At 36.4% G+C, this 21673-nt stretch overlaps 1 protein-coding gene across 1 annotated transcript in view; it reads left to right on the forward strand.

The window, feature by feature from the left end:
* The window catches only part of IQCM (IQ motif containing M), a gene marked incomplete at both ends in the record, with an annotated part of 204548 nt that overhangs the window by 140379 nt on the left and 42496 nt on the right, over positions 1-21673 (forward strand). Inside the window, 1 exon segment of the mRNA XM_084286067.1 lies at positions 2097-2231. Coding sequence (XP_084142193.1) covers positions 2097-2231 — 135 coding nt within the window.

The raw sequence follows: 21673 nt of genomic DNA on the forward strand, positions 1-21673 counted from the left end.
TCGGGGCTCTCTACCACATGGTTCAGTGTGGTTCAGCTGCATGGTGGAAAACTCAGACATGCTCTTACAATAGGATGAACTGCAATGGTCAGGAGAAGCATAAATGTCACTAGCTTGAAGTCATAATCAAGAAGGCACAGACAGGAGAGCTGCTTCTCCTGATGGTTCTTCTGATAAGTAAGCAGAGTAAGTGTTGCAAGAAAAGGAAACAGTTGACTAATACCAAAGCTGCCTGTTCCTTAGCTGCAGATGCTCGCTGACTGCTTTCTGCATCCTTTTGAATATTACTATTCATGTAGTTCTTATTCTCTAAGGATTATAGGAAGATACTAAGGAAAAGAAAAAGCAGTTTAAACTGCAAAATATAATCTAATCTTCCTTTTTATGTAATCCATTGCCCTTCAAATTCCTCTTCCAGAGTAAGAAGTAGCTGCCTCATCGTAGAGGATATTTAAGATTAGATGAGTGCATACTGTGGAAAGTAGCTTTCCTGGTGGGGAAAAAGCTGAGAAAAAGAGAATTAGGTTGAGTTTTCAATTGTGCATCAAAAATGCAATACAATATATTGGACTTAGATGACCATCTTCCTACCTAAGATTTAGGAATGTGCTGCTTTATTTTTTATCCTTTAAATAGGCATTAGCATTCCAGAGAAATGAAAATATACCACCCATTAAACACTGCAAGCAGGTTCTAATTGATTCTTGCACCTTTTGAGCATGCTATGTATTAGTTGTTTATATCTTGTTTCCCATTTCCATTCAGTCCTTTAATTCTGCGTCCATAAAGTTTTATGCTTTGGTCTAAAGGAGGAGGATTTTAATACTTAATTTAAAAATATTCCATGGATAGGTTTTGAGTTCCCTGTAAACGCTTTATTGATGCAAATCATGTAATGAATGTGTCTTTGAATCTTCCAAAGATTCATGATATAGTCTCAGATTTGACTTCTGAAATTCTGTAATCAGGTCTTATATTCCTATCACCATATAGGAAATACGTATGTGCGTGTATATGTACATGTATATCTATACATATATGTATGTGTGTGTGTATATATACACACACAAACTATATATGTGTGTATATATATATAGTTTTTTTCCCCTGTACATTACAAAAACTATATCAATAAAATTATTTAACTTATAAAACATAACCTATATCCTCCTGAAAAAGTGCATCCTTTTCCCAGGCTGAATAGCTCCTAACATTACTGTCTGGTGACTGAAAAGTTTGTACTACTCTTCATATTGTGATGAAATGCTGGTCAATGGTTGAGTCACTGATGCTTTCAGTAGGAAGACTTCAACTTATACTTTCAAAGCTTCTTTGTTTGCAGATGTGATAGGGTGTTGCAACCCAGTGTATTGTCCTGTGTTGTTGTTTTGTCTTTATGCCTTCAAAAATCAGGGTGAAAAGTCTGAGTTAAAAAGCATATGCTGTTTTTCTGAAATGTTAAATTGACATTAATTTGCTCTTCTATGATGAAGACAGAAACAGACATGTTCTAGATGTTCATGCATAACAAAGAGTATAATTTGATTTATTGCTGTTAACCCTTGCAGGAAAACTAGTGGTTCTGGTGATAAATAATAAATTAGCTACACTGTCTCTCAGGTAGGAAGATTTCTGGCACCAATTCTGAAAAAAATCTGTAAGCTAGGTAGATCAACTGGAGTGTTCTGTGGACATTAGAGTAAAGAAGACCAAAGATTTTCGTTTTTAATCTGTACTTTTCCCTCCCTGAACAATGCAAAAGAAACCACATAATGTCTTTAACTGGATCTATATTATTTAATATACACAATTTGTCAAGAAAATAATTGACTGTTAGCCCCCTAATATATGTCCTTGTTCTTTTCTAATTAGCTTTGGTAAGGCATCTATAGAAACTTCTATTAGGATATTGCTTGGGACAATGTCTTGAGCACATCTGCCAAGTCAAGAAGAGTACTATTAACTACTATTGGCCTACATTTCCATACATAATTTATCAAGAATATTAACTTGATTCTAAAGAAAATGTTTCTAGAAAAATCAGTATCCAGTAACATACTGTAAATGTGTATCTGATGGAAGCTTCTCTTCTTCAGTTTATGAAGCGATGTTTTTCAAGAGAGAGCTTGACAAAAAGATGGACAGAAAGCAGTTGTCTGAATTTTTTAGAGACTGTGGATATTTTATACCTGCCAGTGGAATACACTGGGTCTTCCAGCTGGTCTCTCCAGGTAAGCTGATTCTTAAAAATGCTTTGCAATGGTACAAAAAAATTATATTGCAGATGTCGTAGGCTTTGGGTTGTTTGTTTACACTGTATAAAGAAGCTACTACTTTTAAAAGCACAGTCAAGACAAACCCTACCTGATGTTGATGTTCTTTTTCAAAATGGACCATTTTATCTTTATACTTGAAATAAAGTAGATTTTGTAGAGCTGTACTGTGTCTAACAATGCTGGACTACAGTCCCATACTGTTTTGAAATGTAGTAAGAGGGCATAGATCAATTTTGTAGCAGGTTTCCACTTGCAGGTGTCTCCAGTCAAAATATTAGCCTTATTCCACACTTTGTAATGTCAGTGGTGTTAGCCTTCCATCTCAGCCCAACTGACTTTTAAAAACATTCTCAAAGGAATACATTCATAGTTGAATGTAAATAGAACAAGACATCATGAATCAAGGTATCCTGTACTGTAAATAGGAGAGAAAACATTGCTCTTTAAAAATAGAAATAAAATTGTAATCAGTTAAGCCCTTCAAAAAAACCTAGACTCATCTTCCTTCTGGCTTTTCTCATTCCCAGGGCAGCCAGTGGGAGTGTCTGCAATGCTCTGCTCTTACAGCAGAGCAGCAATGGCTGCTTCTGGGTGAGGCTTATGTAGGCAGCCTCACTGGACACCTCACAGGGTGGGGTGGGAGATGCCATTTCCCATTTCTCCTCAACAGTAGCACACTTTTGTTTTGTACTGACATACATAGATGCTGTGAACCAAAGCTGGCCTAAGCATAGATTAATATTACCTCTGTGTCTTCTTAAGTTTAACATCCATCCCAACTGCAGCTTCTTGCAGATGGTGATCTTCTTTGGAGACTACATTTAATTTCATGTACCAGCATTTGGAAAGAATAATTTTAAAGTACAACGTCCTTTAGTGAGAGAGAACCATGTTTAATTGGTGCTTTTGTTTTGTTAATGACCTACATGCAGGTTCTTTCTATGATTTTTTTTGTTGTCTTCCAGCCAGCTCTCTGTTAAAGCTGCATCTTTGAGAGGAAGGCGGTCTCTCTGAGTGTCTGACCACACATCATACTTGCACGTTAGGCTGCTTCTCAGTGTTGGCTCCTAGCAAATGCAATTAATTTATCATGGAAAATCATGTATTACATGTCATTTAGGTCACATTCCTAAGACAGTGTGAATAAGACCAGGTATTTTTAGTCATTTGCTCAGTCCCCATCACTATGGTAACAGGAGATTTTGTGACTGCGAGACAGATTTCTGTCTTATATCCTAGATTTGGGAGACTATTGCTACTTTTTGCTATGTTCACAGAGTAGGAAAGGTTTATGCTTCCCCACTTATTATTTAATTTATTTAGTGTCTCTTAAGTATGAGGTGTTATCAAGACTGGTTCGCTTATTTGAGGCAGGGCGTGGGCTTCTTATTTATTTCAAATTCAAAACTCTCTCAAATTATGAATGTATAAATGATGAATAACTGCTGAAACATAAAGATGTGCTTATGTCTAAAGGGCACCCATAAAATGATTTCTAACATGAAAGCATTTTGAATAAATGGCACTTATCTGTAAAGTGTCCTCTCTTTCTCAATTTTATAATACAAACGTCATTATTTCTGAAGATAAGTTATTAATAGAGTACAACCTTGCTAAATTGCCTTGGAGAGACACTGCAACTGGCTGAATGTTTTGAATTGCTTAATATGGATTTGATGCAGCTATCTCTTGTGCAAATACAGAGCATCCCATACGATCAGACTGCTTATTCAGGAATGGGACTGTAAGTGTCTGTGTATATATGTGTGGGCAGAGTGGTAGAGAGATCTAGTAATTACCATATTGAGCTTTTTGGGTGATCATTGCGTCTTTTATGGCCATGTTACTGATCCATGGAAGGTTAAAATAGAGAAGTACCCTTGCCTTGTGACTATTTATTCTGAGCATGGAGGGAGAAAAAGGATTCAAATTTTTAAATTAATTTTTTTCTATCTCATTTTACTCTTACGGTTGCCTGCCTACCTGCTTGCCCACCTTCCTTGCTTGCTTGCTTCCTTCCTTCCATTTTGTTCCCCCCAAATGACTCTAAATACCTCTAAAAGAACGGGACCTATGAAAATAAGTACCCAGATGTTAAATGTCCTGTCACCTTTCCATTTCCAGTAATGAAATGGTGAGTGCTGTCTTTGGCTAAGAATAATTTTAACAGTAAAAGCTTAAGTCTTTTTTTATTTTACATGTTCTCTTGAGAGTTTTAATTACATCTGCATAACTACAAATCTGATTTGTATGGATCTGTTTACTTTTTGTAAAAGTTAGTGAATAAGATAGTAAAATTCTCATCAGAATAAAGCAAGAATATTTGTAGCAGAATGCTAATATGCATTTATATAACAATGAGCTTGCTGTCAAAATAGAAAAGTAGACTATCCATTGTAAAGTACCTGCAATGTGAATTAGAAGTATCAGGTAGAACAGAGAAAAAAAAGAATGTATGGATGGCTACTAGACACAGTGTTTTGAGTTGCTTTGCTTATACAAGCAAAGCTAATACAATAATTTGACCAAATGTGACAATTGTGGTGGCTCTCTTGGGAGCTAAAAAAGGCATTGGTACCTGGTGTGAGCGTATGGGTGCTTAATGGACACTTACAAGGAAAGACATGTTTGTGATTTTCTTTTGAATTCTGATTTTTAACCTCTGGGAAACAAAGTGAGCTTCTTTAGATCAAATGAATTTGACCAGGGATGGTCAAATAAAACTATTTGAGAGCACATAAAACTATCAGAGAGCTTCCAAAGGCAGGCTGCACAGCTGGCAAAAGTCTAGAGGGGAAGATGTATGAGGAGCAGCTGAGGTCCCTTGGTTTGTTCAGCACAGAGCAGAGGGGAGGCCTCATGGCAGCCTGCAGGTCCCTCATGAGGGGAGCGGAGGGGCAGGCGCTGAGCTCTGCTCTCTGCGGACCGCGACAGGACCTGAGGGCATGGCATGGAGCTGGGACAGGGGAAGGTCAGGCTGGGGGTTAGGGAAAGGTTCTGCACCCAGAGAGTGGCTGGGCACTGGGACAGGCTCCCCAGGGCAGTGGTCATGGCACCGAGCCTGCTGGATTTCAAGAAGCATTTGGACAATGCTCTCAGGCACAGGATTTGATTTTTGGGTGGTCCCGTGTGTTGCCACAAGTTGGACGGGACCCACAAGGATCGTGAGTCCAACTCGGATCACAGAATCACAGAATTTCTAGGTTGGAAGAGACCTCAAGATCATCGAGTCCAACCTCTGACCTAACGCTAGCAGTCCCCACTAAACCATATCCCTAAGCTCTACATCTAAACGTCTTTTGAAGACTTCCTTGAAGGATATTCTATGGTTCTTTATCTTGCTCCACACAGTGGGAGGAAAAGTATGTGGCTGAGTTACTAGCTAACACATTGCTTACTGAGTAGTTAAGAACTGACTAGGATTAATCAAAGGGTTTTCTGTCAGTGGTGAGGTTTAGCTACTGTTTTAAGAAAAAGCCAATTACAATTAAGGTCATAGTGCGGTGGTTTTTAGATTCCATATACAAATAATAATGCTATTTCATCATATTTCATAACAATTTGTGCTACTACTTATTGCTGATGAGAGAAAACCTCACTGCTGTACCTCATCTCAATAAAATAAGAAAATCAGAGGTAATTAACCAATCTATTTTTTTGGCCATATGTTTGAAATATCCATTGGAATTATACACAGTAGTTCTGAAGAATATGTCTATAAATGTTTTTCAGAAAGCAGTGTAGTAGACTGTTTAAAAATACCTTTTTTCTCTGATTGACTCAAAGTGCTATGTGTCCTATTCAGGTAAATATTTACTCTGAGTTCAGTGAAACTATGCACACATGTAGGTTGGATACTGGGACTTCTAGTTATTTCACTTTTAGGTTTGCTGAAGAGTCTGGCAATAATATTTTGTTATTTAATTCATTCTGCAGTTACTGTTAATGCTGGTTGAGGCTGTGAGGTACACAGTTGTGATCTGATCCCAGTACCTTTTGTTAGAGGCAAAATGTTGATGTCTGCAGCATACTGATAATTGGAGTATTTTCAAATGAAATGTAAACACAGTAAGGATTTTCTCTACAATTGGCCCTTCTAAGCAGCCTGTACTAAAAAACAGATTTCTACATCTTTGTATTTGTGATCTTGATAACTACTTGTGTTTATACAAAATATACAGTGTTTAGGCTAAGGATATGAAACATCACATATTCTACTCAAATTTGAATCACTGCCTATAAGCCATCTCAATTTATATCAGCCTTGCCTCATGGCTTATTGTTCTGCATTTACAGAAAGGTAATAAACCATCTCTTCATTTAAGTACAGAAATGTGCTCAGTACTGCAGTGGTTAATTGGCAAATATTGCTGGAATTTACATATATTAGTGGAAGGAAAGCTTTCCTTTTTACAGGAGCTTTTAGGTTGCAAACTGGTCTGGCTTGATTTGAAACAACTAATGATAGTGCAAAACACTGAGCTCTAACAGACATGTCAAAGCAATATGTCTTCATTAAAGTCAATGCCAATTCCCTATCAAGCTCCAGACAAAGAGGGGGGGGGGGGAGGGGGATGCAGGAGTTCAGAGTTCCCTGGAGAATACTTCCCTGCATGAAGTTGATAGAGGGTAGCAAAGCAGTCTGACTGCCCTCCTCACAGCTTGTGGTTTAAAGCTTGACTCCTGCTGAACCTTCATCATTTTTTGGTCCCACTGGGCCATTCCATGATAACTAGTGCCTGTTACTGGGTTTTTTGGAAAGCTCTTATATGTTTGGAGGTCCAGCTCAGAAATGGCACTGTGGCACTGTATGACTCTGAAGCCTTTCCCAGTGCCACTCTGCAGTTAATTTCTCTCTCAACTTTTTCCCACTGTGGTTCATATTTGTGACATCTTATGCATAAATTGTTAAAAATAAACAACACCTAATAGCAATTTCTGTTGCAATGATGCCAGAAAAGCCTTATTTATAGAGCAGGACCCTTCTGTGTTGAGTTCTGTACACATTCTGAAGAAAAATATGCTTCCTGCATCACTGATAGGAAATAGCCTCCTAAAACTGTTTATTTATCATTAAACAAAATATTACAGGACGAGCAACAGGAACCCATAAATACTGTAAAAAGAACAGAAGTGTAACAGCACTCATGCATCTGGCAAAACACAACAGTATGTAGTTTCCTTCACAGTACTGTTGTTTAATAATGTTCTCCACACCTATGTGGCAATGAGCCCTAAGGCAGACATGGACTACCATTCTGACCATTTAAGCTAAATATAACATCAAGAAATTGAAATTCCACCTTGGAAGAACTCTATGAGTGAGTTAGTGATAATGAATAGAAGCATTAATAAAATGCCTTGCTAGAGCTATTGCAAAACTTTGCATTTTCTACATAATATTTGCTGGATCAAGGCTAAATACAAAGCTGATCTAATGATCCCTTCAGGCCTTAAAGACTGCGGGTCATTCACCATCAACTACAGCAAAAGCAAATAAAATCTGTATAGTATGCTTCTCACTCTGATACCTGGTTCCCTCCCAAAAGATTTACAGATTAGTATGAGCTTAAAAGGTTTCAGATCTTCCACACTGCTGGAACATTTGTCAACGAGCATGCAAAGGCCCCTGCTGGATCCAAATGCTGTCTGATCAATGCTTGTCCACAAGCATCCTTTCTAACATACCACACACATACAAACAGAAGCCTATGTTTCTCTCTCTTTTTCCTTTTAAAGGAAGGTAAACGTTGTGCTTAAAAACTTAATTTGATTGTGTGTTTTTCTGTTAGCATGTCATCAGTATGCTCTTTCTGAGGTTGGCAAATTGGAACAGAAAATTCTATTTGGGTTACCCACACGGCTTGGAGTACTCTAGGCCAGCCACCAACCTTGTTTTAACATGATTAAAATGTTACTTCTTTTTGACAGTATCTATAGTCCAAAACATCATTATGGATTTATTAAGATGCCTTGATAATAAAGTTGAGACGAATGACCTATTCAGTTGATGAAGAGAGTTTTTGCATGTCTGTTCACATTTGGCATGACATTTAGAATTATTCTAAAAAAATACTTTGAAACAACAATGCAACTATCAGAGAAGAAAATTTTCGCTTTAAATTCTGCTTTGCTGCAATGCCTACAGAATAGTTTGCAATAGTTGAACTAGTTATATGCTGACACTGCTGCCTGTTATCCAGATTGACACTGTCTAATTTATATTCTCCTATCTGTCTCTTCATCTTATACCTAAACTATAAAATCTTGGACTGCCTTTTTGTTTCATCTGTGTTGGAGTCTGACACGGAGGGTCCTGTTCTGCACCTAGAGCTCTGGAGCACTATCCTTATACAAATAGTTTGTACAAATGCTGATACGTTGTCAAATCTGTTTTAAAGAAAGTTGAAGAACTTTAAAATTTAAATGGTATAACTTACCTACACCATATTACAGAATCACAGAATGGTTGAGATTGGAAGGAACCTCTGGAGGTCATCTAGTCTAACCCTTCTGCCAAGCAGGGCCACCTAGAACATATTGCACACAATTGCACACAGGCAGGTTTTGAATATCTCCAAAGCAGGAGACTCCACAGCCTCCCTGGGCAACCTGTTCCAGTGCTCTGTCACCCTCACAGTGAAGAAGTTTTTTCTCATATTCAGCAGGAACTTGCCATGTTTCAGTTTTGTGCCCGTTGCCTCTTGTCTTGTCACTGGGTACCACTGAAGAGAGTGTGGGAAACACTGAAAAGTCTTTGTCTATAGACAAATTCCTTACATTTGACTGGTTTTTTATGCCAGACACCATCCTCCACCCCCAAAATATAAGGAGGGATGGTACTTTTCACTGTGAATCCAATGGCAGGTTATGAGTGGGAGGCATTTCACAACACCATTGTACTTAACCATCACTGTATGTCCAGTGCTGGAATACAGACCAGTGTCTATGCTGGTCAGGTTTCTGGGAACAGCTAGCTGCAGATTAGGCAGAAAGGACTTTCTCTGGGCCAGCATTCTTCACTGCATGTACTTATCAAAAACTCGTGAGGCATCACCCCTCAACTGAAGCTTAGGATGTGTTTTTTTTTTTTTTTTTTCTTTCCTGTTCTCTGTAACAAGGATACTATTTAGGATCACTGGAATATTGTGGCTTGATCAGGTTGCCCATCTGCTGTCTTATCACTTTGGCCTGTCTCAGGCCAAGAAGGACAATCTCAGTGGACACCTTTCTTTTCCACCTGGCAGTTTGTGTTTTCATTAATGTCACTACAAGGAATTTGTATTTTTATACAGATATTAGCAGCTTAGTTTGCTAGTACATTTTATGCAATAATATCAAGTGCAATTCATTCCCTTGATACAATAGCACACATTTTCAAACCTGTTTAAAGGTACAAGCATATTAACATGTTTGCCCCACTGATATGCTGCTTTGTCTATTTTACATTTTCAGACTCTTTATCTAGGTTATATTCCAAATCACCAACTGGTCCATGTAGGTAGTCCCCTTTTCATTATTATGGATCAACATGAAAAGACTGTTGCAGTGTGTACTTGCTGATTTGTCTCCAGCTCATTCTTATCAGTGTCTTGCCTCGTCTTTTCTCTTAGCTGTAGCTAGACTGTATTAATCTGTTGAAATCTCTGGCCGTTAGCACATTAGTTTCCACACTAAGTAAATAAATGAAGACCCTTCCACTAAAAGAACTCATCAAGCCACTAAAAGAACTCATCAAGTTCCCTTGTCTTGTAGGGGAATTAGCTTTTTTAACTTTTCCCACATAGGATTTAGCTTTAATTCTTTAATTGGCTGAACAGTTCTTGAAGGCCCACCAGTATTGATGGAGCAGGTTCATTGCTTCCTATGCCTGAATGGCAAGTGTACCTAATAAAACAACTCAGGATGACATTTGACCTTTTTGCAATTGCATTGTTATCTGCTCTTCCAATTGTGGTCATCTGTAACACAAAAGACTTTATGGCTGCCTATACAGTTTCCCCAATTTTTGAGCTCTTGATTATTCCTTTCCAAGTTTAGTACTTTGCACTTACCTGTATTGAATTTTGTCTTATTGATTTTGGGCCTTTTCTCCAATTTATCAAGATTATTTTGAGTTTGAATGCTCTCCTGTAAAGTGCTTGTAACTGCTTCTAGTATATTGTCATCTACAGACTTTATAAGTGTCTTCTCTATTCCATGATCTCAGTCATTGTTAATGAAAACATTGAATAAAAAAGGACTCAGCTCAACAAACAGCTCTGAGACCTCACTTTATACTTCTTCTCATTTTTGACAGGAAGCTATTTAATGACCCTTTGAGTTGGATAGTTTGATCTCTAATAAGAAAAAATGAATAAGCAGAAAATATGTTCATAAAGACTAGGGAGCTATTAAGAAATTCACATAGAAATTTTAGCATAGAATAGTAGTATATGGGAGAGAAATTAAATGTTCATCATTTATTGCTACAAATATGTCTTTTATATGATTTAAGAAAGTTTCTTCTCCACTAAGATGTGAAGAGTTTTATGACTGCAGTAGTCTGGGTCAGAAGGGTATGTATCAGGTTTCTAAAGTTCAAAGAACATCTTGCTGTCTGTGGGGAGATGGACCATATAAACTGACTTAACTATCACTCCTATTAAAATATATATTTCAGTATTTATTTTTTAGCATATGCATAGTACGATATATCTATAAATGTATATGGATGGGTGTTATAGAAAATACAAAAATGGAAGACCTGTAATGTATCTTGAAGTAAAAAAAAAAGGAAGGAAAAAGAGATGTATATCCAGTGAACAGAAATAATTTTCTGAATAAATCTGAATAATCACTGCATCCATACTGCAAGATCTCTTTGACAAGGTGATGAATGTAAAGATCTTAAACATCTAATTTAATAAATATAAAAGGAGAATTATTCTAATATGCAGTTTATGGATTAATTTATAGAATATATGGATTTAATCTTTTTTGCTGATTTTTATCTATACTTTCAAAGCATAATATTTTTTCCAATACTGCGTTGTTATAGATAAGTATATATTTTCCTCATTTCTTAGATGGAGAAATAAGAAAAAGAATGTAAATGGTTTGTCTCTTATCATATATTGAATTAGTGGTAGAAGTTTAGCCAGAATTGTTTAAAGTTGGCTGAGAACTGGTTCTAGCTTCCATGGTCATGAGATAGATGCATATTCAAAGAAGCATCTTATATTTTTATCTATCTGTTACATATACATGTGTTTGCACACTCACACTTAGCCGTCTTCCAAAGACAGATACTTAAAAATTTTGATTTTTATAAGATTGTTCTATTCTGTCATCAGCTTAACACTTACTTTTCAATATTTTCTTAAACCTAATTCATATTCAGGTAATTCCTTATGTGTGCAAAGATAGTCTTTGCTTCCTACCACGATGTAGATTATTTGAATAACGTTTTGTTATTTAAAACGTCCTTTTGCATGACCCTGTAATCTATTTTTTTGCATTTTAAACTCTCTCAAGTTAGATGACATAAATTTGAACAATCACTTGGTTGACATAGATATGCTTCATTTTTTGAAGAATAACCCTCTAGAGAACAACTTGCCCACCCTTCAAAACTAAAGCAAAAGATAATTTTAAAGCAAAATGATGTTGTGCAATATCATCACACCAAACACTTGTGATACCAACAATTTATGTTGGTGTAAACCATTTAAGTTCATTTCCAGACAAATATCTTGAAGTTACAGGTTGTTAAGATTCTGCCCTTTTCAAATCTGATTTTAAAATTACATATTATAATTAAAGAGCTTTATAATTAGATGAATCCTATTATTTAGGCATTCTGTGCATCAAGACTTACCAAGACCTTTTATTTATTTCCTATCAGACTATGATCTTTTGGCATTCTGTTTTGTAGTATTCCTCAGCCTAGAAAGTACTTAATTTTTTTTATCTAAATTATCTTCTACATTCTGTTCAGTAGAAGGATTAAATACTTGTCTGGTTGTCATCTGTTATAGCTGCTTGTCCAAAACTGACACAAAACATCCTCTTTAACCATATGACTCTCCTGAGAATTACCAATCCTCTACCAGCATGTGATTTGGCTATCAATGTTTGTGTTTCTCCTAAAGAAAACAAACTTGGTTGTCAGTTTTGATGATGAGTAACTTTTATAACTGTTATTTGGCTTGCTGTGATTACATTTTGGTCTCAGTTCTGTTATTCTATCTGAAATTGAGTTTTAGTGTAGTCTTGCTAATGTTGTCTGTCACCCAGCAAGCAGCTATGTTTCTGCACTGGGTGACATCTATCACTGTGACCGTCGTTGGAGGTCATGATATCTGGTTCATGAATTATTATTTTTAGTTCTTTAAGTTGTACTGAAAGCTGTATAATTGTGTTAATTAATTTTTAATCTAATATTTGAAACTGCAACCCTTGTGTTGGATGCCTTCACATGTTATTGGGATAACCATCAAACTTGAAAGAAAAAGTCTCTGGAACATATGTGGAAGATAAGATCCAAAATGTCTCTCTGCTGTAGTTCAAGACAGCATCTAATAAATCTCTGTGAAGTAGATGACTGAGTACTTTGGGATACCCATTAACAGACTGCTTTTTCTTAAACAAATAAGTTAACACTGTAAGCTAAAAGTTGAATTTAATGTATTTTTGCTGCTTGGAAAGCTATAGAAAACTATGGTTTTCTGCGTTTATATATTATACATGTTTTCTTTTAAATTTAAATATAAAAATAAATAACACCTATCTGCATATTTCCTAGTTTCTTATCCAAGAACATGCAATTAAGAGTATATGTAATTTAATACAGTGATGGATAAAATATCTGTAACTCTTTTGTTTTAAAACCATCCAGACTAAATGATTAAGTCTCAAATAGGTATTTCAAAGTGTATTGTCTTCTAAATATACAGACAGGCCTTCACTTGTAGGATTTAATCTAGAGGCCAATGACATCAGTAGAGGAACTGATTAAGCTCATCACTCTGAATATTTTGACTTGGCTGTAGGTTCAGAGAAATATGGGTATCTCTCATTTAAGTATTGGTAGAGTACTGTCACACTACATTAAATATTTTTTGAGAGTAATTAAATAATAAATTAAGTCACTTAATATCCCTTTTTTAAAAAGACTTCATGATATCAATCAGATTAAATCTCTGTAAAACTTAAGTTGAAAGTTTATGCTAGTATAATGGATATAGTTACTAAAGCTGCTTTTGCTTTTGTATTCTTTCCACTACTGGAAGGCTATTTGAATGTAACAGAAATGGTCCAGGTTATAAAAATAAATAAATAAAGATTTTTTAAAATGTCTTTAATCTGGAAAAAAAATAAGCAGCTATGTTACGTAGCTTTTCTTAGGGTTCAGTCTGTTTAAATTCTGTAGAAAAACTTTGCAACAAAGTCCCTGGAAATTTTGCAAAGATCTATCAATTTCATCAATATTTCTTGATCAAGGAAAAAGGTGGCAATATATTATGAGATGGTATTTTGACAGTAGCCTATTTTATTGTCCATTTCTGGACTTTCTTTTCTCCAGAACTTTCTTCTAATGAGGAGTAGGAAAAGAATCCCATTTGTAGAGTAACTAGTGGGAACTGCTCTGTTTTAGTTCTACAGATGTAACAGGGTTAATGATATGTTTTCTGTTAAAGACATGTAAACATTTGAAATTGCATGATCTAGAATAGCAATTATATTTTTATTAATTTTGCTATTTGACATATCCTTTCCATTTTGAAACAAAATGGCACCCGGTACAGTTAAAAGCTGTTTAGACTTCCATAGCTTGAGCCTGTGTTTGCTAAGTTGAAGTCAAATCTTCCACTGACAGAAATGATAAAAGAAAAAACATTTTTTACTTTCAGAAATTGCCAGGAAGCCACTGGTTTGTGTAAACTAATATTTCTAATATTTAAGCCACTGCTAATAGATTTCCAAGTCCATGTGGAACATCCATACATGGAAGTGAGATTTTGAGAAGCTCACAGATCTGTGTTTATGCTGTGTGTCAGCTTATGGTGTGGTACCATCCAAGACTGTAGACCCTGGCACAACCAGGGCAGAATCATGCCTTTCATGAACAAAAGTACTTATTACATTGGTTCTTCCTTTCCCTTGAATGTGAAGTCATTCAAGCAATACTTCATGCAGAGGAAATCTATGTGCACATTTTCTGTTATTAAATACATTGTCAGAGATACCTGAACATAATAAGTCATGAAATGTACTGGCCACAAATATAATTATAGAAATAACAAGGAAAGGGGAGAATGTAGATAACTACCAAAATTGTCTGAATATGAGTGTAACAGGGAAATCATTTTTTTGGTGCAAAAAGTACAAAGTTCAATTTGGAACAATATCGAATTCTTTTATTCTTCTGAGTTCAGCTAGTACATAATTAAAATTTATAAGAAATATCACCTGCATGACATTTCAGCCACATAGTGAAACATTTGGCATAGTAGCATATAATCTGCTATATTTAATGATAGGAAGTTTATTAAGTTTTGGACGATCTTTGTTTATAATCTTGGCTCTGCCAAATGCAAACCCTTCCTAATTATCTTCAGACTTCATTTATAACCTAAACAGTTTTGAAGGCATATAATTATCTCTTCATCCCAAATCTTCTGACAGTGTTTGTATGTATACACCAACAAGGAGGTATTGAAACACACAGAATAATTTTACTCTTTTTCTAGCTTGGTGTAAAACATCCATCCTTTTAAATGAATATAACGTTGAGGTAGATCTTTTCTTAAATGTTCACAAGGAATAATTTGCCATTGTGTTGTAGAAAACCCGAGATGGAACAACCTGTGTAGTATGTTTCCCTTTGTTACCTTAGGAGATGTATCTCATCAATGTTTTCCATTTAACCCTTCCCTAAAGCATGGTGTGTCCTTGAAAGAATAGATTTCAGCTAGTACGTTTTTGAAAAAAAACACAACAATTGTATACTGTATGAAATATAAATATGTATCACTTGCTTAATTACTGAAAACTGTGTAACATTTCAGGCTATCAGAAAAGCCATTTTAGAGTATGGTGAGCTTTAGATGCTTTTACAGAACATTAAATACAAAACCATATTTTAAAGTACGAGCCAGGACTGGAATTAGGACTTGGTCTGTTCAAAAGCACTGGCAAAGTTCTTGTTAACAGCAAAGTTAAATAATTAGGGGATTACGTAGGAAACTCAAAGTTGATGCTCATGTACCATCTATACGTTCCCCACCACTATGCTGTTCTCAGTCAACATGGGAGATGAGGTTAATTTATGTGAGGTAACAGCTGAAAGTGAAATTCTGATGTCTTTTGTTGGTTTGTGTCACAACCTGAGTGTTATTTAAAGATTTTTTTTCTTCATATTTAATAGTAGATAATACTCTAAAGGCCTCTTTTAAATAGCTAATGTTCCCTTTGGCACTGAAATCCACTTACCTTAACTGACTTCTGTTATACTTCAACCTGATTCTCAGAGTCACAATGGTAATGTTCATTTTAATGTCCCAATAGGCTCTTAGTATTCATCAAATATTTGATTTACATTTTCTAATAAGGTTTATGGAATGCAGAAACATGAAACCCATACTCTGCCATGATTCTAACTACCATGTCTTTCATTAACATTGTGAATTATTTCTCCAAAATAATTAAAATCTGTAATTGAATATACTAGAATAATTTTGGAAAATTACTTTAATTATTCCAGTGCTTCTATTTGGAAAGATCACATCATTTATAAAAACAGAATAGGCAAATATGAATTTACTTTCCCAGTGTCCTGTTGATTAAAGTCACTTTTTAAGAAAACATATATACTTGAAATGCGTATGCTTGTTAAGCACCAGGGTTACAATACAGATGTTTTCTGCTGTAGAATTCTACTGAAAAAAATAATAATTAATTTTCATCTCAGAATTATTTCAGCAATTAATAAGTGTGTTCTCCTCTTTAGGAATTTGTGGCTTATGATTTTCTGTATGCATATTGTAATATAGAAAGTATTCTCTAACTCAGCTAGCCGTTGTATATTTAGTGACAGTAAAACTGAGTGCACAAATGAAGCATGTATACTATACAAAGTATTATTTATACTTGAGAAATCACTACACTGTATACAGAGACAAAAGTGCAACTGAAATAACCAGAAATTGAATTGAAAGGGTTAAAAATTCCTTGCCTTTATGCAGTTTTGGAAGTATACTGCTGCTGTGTGGGCAACTGCAAAGACTTGCTAGAGTTCATCAGTGGCTTCCTGTGCAAGAAGCTAAAGAGGTTTGTGATTCATCAGGGACATGACCAGAAAGTCTGAAAACTGTCCATAAACCTCTGAACAGCACTTTGCAGCTGTTGCTGCAACCTCTTGGGTTGTGGGACTGAGTGGTGTTTTGGCCATTATAAATGGGGATGGGAAGTATAATGAAGAGAGCAGAAAAATTAGGCTAAAAGAAAACCTGACCTGGATAAATTGTAGTGACAGAGGAGGAAGGGGAGATCAATACAGTGAATAAGACAACCTTGGTAACTTAAAAAAAAAAAAAAAAAAAAAAAAAAAAAAAAAAAAAGAAAAGAAAAGAAAAGAAAATAAAAGAAACAAAAATACATATAGATATCTGTGTCTCTAGCTGCTCTGGTGATACCAGTCATTTCTTTGGCCTGATGTCAAATGGTACCAGCTGGGGGCTTGCTCCCAGCAATCGTTGTGTCTGAATTTTCTAAGTTACTAGGCTGATACAGCATGAGCAAGCATAGGGCACACACAGTTACACCAATGCATTGCTCCCCTGTCTAACCAGCTACACAGAGGGCTGGCAAGTGAACGCCTTCCAGGCTGGTCATACCACCATGCATAGAAGCAAAGGCCTCACAAACTGCACATTCTAGTTGTGGCAGTCCTTGTGTGGCACATTTCTCATGTGATGTACCCGGCACTTCTCACAAGCTGAACCAATTCCTGTATTTCTTTCAGTATGGTTTGTAGTGCTAAAATTACAGAAGTTTAAATGGCTCATGTTTGTGTTCCTTCAGGTGTAGCCTCTGCCATGTGATGGAATATAGTTTATATCACTGCCTATGCTAGCTCTTGAACCAAAACAGTATCACCAAGTCAGCACCCATGCAGATCTTAATTAGCCTTGCTGAGAGATGTGACTAATTAGTCCAGATTTAACACATCTCTCACCTTGCTTCTGGGAGCTGAGCTGGTATTGCCATGTGGTACTGTGTCAGCATGCTTGTTCAGTCATGGGGGATAAACGAGTGAGCTGGGTCACCAGCTACTGCTCCCACTTTGTGAGACCTTATAGCACAGAGGTGCTTGGGCTCTCACCAGGTTTAACCTCAAGGAACAGACAAAGGTGTCTTACGTGGCACCCTTCTTCTAAATTTTGTTTCCACACTTAGCCTGCCAACATTTTGTGTTGTTCAGTTCATGTCAGAGGATTTTTTGTTCATCCAGACACTTGATCTTTCCATTCTTCTCTGTCTTGCTTGCCTACGAGGTGGACCTGCAATGTCAGAATCCCCTTTCCAGTCCCAACAGGAGCACAAGCCCTGTGGGGACACTACTCAAGAAGGCTTCCAGCTTTCATGATTTGCCTTAGATGTCATGAGGTAAGTTCTGAGAGCAGAGACAGTGAGCAGGGCAGAGGGGCAACTGCTGGGCCAGGCACCTGCCAGGGATGTCCTTTGCAATATCCTTCTCAAACCCCATATCAGGAAAAGTGGAATCAGATGTTTTGTCTAAAGACAATTATTTTCTATGGTAGTGGTACAAGAGAGGAGGGAGAGAATCTGTTTGATCCTACCTTGTTTTAGTCTGCTTCAGTTTCAAATCACTGGCTGGTATTTTGTCCCCTAACCTTGCTCAGTTTCATATGTGGCTCCTGCAGAGTGTATGAAAATGTTGCTGACTGCAGCACAGGAAGGACAAATAAAAGCCATGTAAGGGGAAGATGGGGTATATAATAGGAGAGGAATGGGAGACTATTTCACTGTGTTCTTCCCTCCAGGCAAACAATGTTAAGTGGTTGAATTGCTTAGTGAATATTACTCTTTTCATCTGGTCTTATTCCATACATTCCACCAAACTGAATAGTGATTGTTATTAATAAGTGAGATTTTAATAGGTCTTATAAAAATACTGTTCCATGCAAAGATTGCTGATTTGGCCCGAAAAGCTATTAGAACAGCTGCATATAAACTTTTTTTTTTTTTTTTTTTTTTTTTTTTTTTGAGAGAGGGAGAGAAATACTAGAGTTTGGACAGCTGGGGCTGTGTGTGTGCAGTTAGGGCAGAAAATGGCTTTTATTGTTGTCCTATTGTTTCAAGAAAGGCGACCATTGAGTAACCTAAGAATTCTTGGAGCTCTTTAACACTTCCCCTGTTCATGCTAGAGAAGATCACACATATACTGCTAATGAGCAGAATGCAGCTTTATGAATTTGTCTGAATATTTTCCCTGAGACAATTTCCTTTAGTACTGAAATCGTTGGCAGAACCCCTCCCGTTGGTTTTAATGAGGAAGGATTGGACCTTTAATAAGCATCATAGTCACGTAAGCTTGGGATTTGTTTTTTTAGCATCATGCTTTTTAAGTGATTTTAGTTACTGCCTGCAGTGTATACAGCTGTGAACTTGGATAATAAATAAGGATTATTTCTATGAAGAAACCTTTGGCAGCAATTTTTGCTTTGCTGAGGTAAGCTGTTAGTCATCTGCCACCAAAGGGTAATCAGCTAGATTTTAAATATTGCTGTGTCTTTCTACTTTTACTGTATTTTTGATTAGTCAATAAATATATGTGCAGTCTATTTCCAAAGCCCAGCAATCACTATAGAGGCAAGATAGATAGCTGAAAAGAAACAAACTAACAGCAGCTAATTGTAAAGCTTTTGGTTGTTTTAAGAAAAGGTTGGCCTCACATAGAAATTAGTGGAAGGTGGTAAAACTTCATTATAAAAAAATCACAACCAAAAAATTGTGTTGACAGGTGGTAAAGTGTGTTCTCAAGACTGAATAATCTTATTCACTGACACTAAAAGGGAAGCCAGAAAAGCTACAGTCCCTGATATGAAGGGTGAATTTGAGCTTGAGAACCCTGCAGGCAAACACAGCTCAGATTCAAGAACCTAAATTTAGGCTTTTAAATCCATATTTAGGAACCTGCCTGATTCTCAGAAGAGCTTACTACCCAGTCAAGGACAGTGTCTTGTTTAATAAAATAAATATAGAGATTAGAGAAGAATCACAGTTTTCTATTCTTCATTGTTGTAAAATAATTCAGAGCCAAAAATCTGTAGCATCCTAACTCTATATCTCAAAACAAAAAGTGCTGAAAAATTCTAAGAAGTTATTGTTAAATGGACTGTGTGAGTGGAAGTGTTAAGCATATTGAGGGGGAAAAAGGGAATGGCCCGACAAGGTTAAGCAACAATAGTCGTATCCTGGCTTACAGGTAGAGAGCAAAGAAATAAGCAGTTTGGGTTCTTACTCAGCCAAAAAGAGAGTTTGACTGTGATGCACTGGCTATATTCAGCCATTGGATACACCTCAACAAGGCATCACAAAAAAGTAATGGCTTATCCACATCTATAGAAATCCTTCTGATAAATAAGGAACATGGTGTATCAGCAGGTATTTTTCTGAAACCTCTGCTATTTTTCATCTGTGATATGGATGCAGATGAGGACGTGCACTATGCGGATGATTTTTTTTGTTCAAATATGGTTTCAATAAACCTCCAGTTGGTATTTTATCTTGTAAAGCTGATAGCTGAGATGCAAAATATTGCTTCACCTCAATACAAGTCTTTCCTTAAGAGAATTTCATTCATCATCAGGATCCTATCTGTTGTCATGCAGCAAAGCCTTTCTCTTTTCCACCCAGTTCAGTATGAGGAATTTTCATTTAAAAACCAAAAGGCAAATAAATAAAATAAAGAATTGCTGTTGCACAAAATAGTTAGGTTTGATTATGCAGTTATAACAGATATAAAACTGGGAGCACTTTAAGGTCCATGGATAAAACTGTGGAGAGAAACTGATCAAATATGCTACTTCCAAAATATCAGTCAAGTTTGCATTTGTGGATGTTCACAGATGTTCAGCTATTGATTTTTGAGCACTAAATCTGCACTAATGCATAAGAATATATGTCATACAGTATTTCAAATGATAGAATTTAAGGTTTCAGTTAGATGACAACTTTTACTGCATGCCACTTTTTTCTATGTCAGTTTTCAGGAGAAAGCTGACTCCCTCAACTCTTTGGGCTATATTCAGCCATTGGCTATATTTCAACAATACATCAAATGAATTGTGCAGTCTGAGCATGGAAGATGAACTAGGAGTGTGCACCACATTGTTCATTTTGCATATCCCAGTTTTTCTGAATCTGTGGAATGTAGGAATGCCTTAGAGGACATCAGCAGATAATAGTAGTCCAACCTGTGAATCTGTAAATGGTCTTTGTTGGAAAAAGCAAAACAACAAAAACACCAAACCAAAAGAAACCAAAACAAAAACACGGCAGTAATCAGAAAAACTGAAATACCTACGAAGTTGCAAAATGTATTACAGCCAGACAGTGCTTAGCTGTCACGGGCAGCAGATAAACACACAAAAGGATTAGTTTGCAGCAAGGCCTGGGGAGTAGCGCACAAGACCTGCACTGCAGAATTCTGCACATTATACCCAGCTTCACTGTGGGCTTGCTGGGCAACCTGAATAGTTGTTTCATATTTTTGTTTCTTCCCAACACTCTGTCTCAACTATTTTTGAGCTGTTGTGACAATGAGGAAGTTGATGGAAAATCAAGGTTCAGACTGTAAATGCCCCAGGGCAGAGGACCATCTTGTGTGATGGTACAATGCCTGGCACAATAAGGCTGGTATCTCCATGGGGGACTGAAGGCATTACTATAATGTAAGTATCAATATTTTAATCACCTGCCTTATTTCATCCGTTATCTCACAATTGTTTAGAGTAATTTGGTCATTTGTTTCCTTTGCACGTTTAAAATGGTCCCAGGGAGACATCACTGGATTGAAGTTCAGGGATTATGAGGACCTGATTATTTAAATTCCCTGAACCTGTGGGGGTTTCTTTTTGATATTGCATGTTTCAAACTGAATGTTCACTAAATACAATGAATTTAAAATATGGAAAAAATGAATTAAATGAAAACATTAGAACTGCATCTAAGTTTATAATCAGCATGATATGGGGGATGGAAATGAATGTGGAACCCAGCTGAACAGTGTGTTGGCATAAGAACTCTTGACTTACAGCTGTTCCTTTGTTCTTTTTTGTTAGTTTTACAGCATTTTTTTTCCAGAAAACCTTACTTTGCATGAAAGA

Source organism: Netta rufina (assembly GCF_964035555.1).
Source record: "Netta rufina genome assembly, chromosome: 4".
NCBI classification, from domain to species: Eukaryota; Metazoa; Chordata; class Aves; order Anseriformes; family Anatidae; genus Netta; species Netta rufina.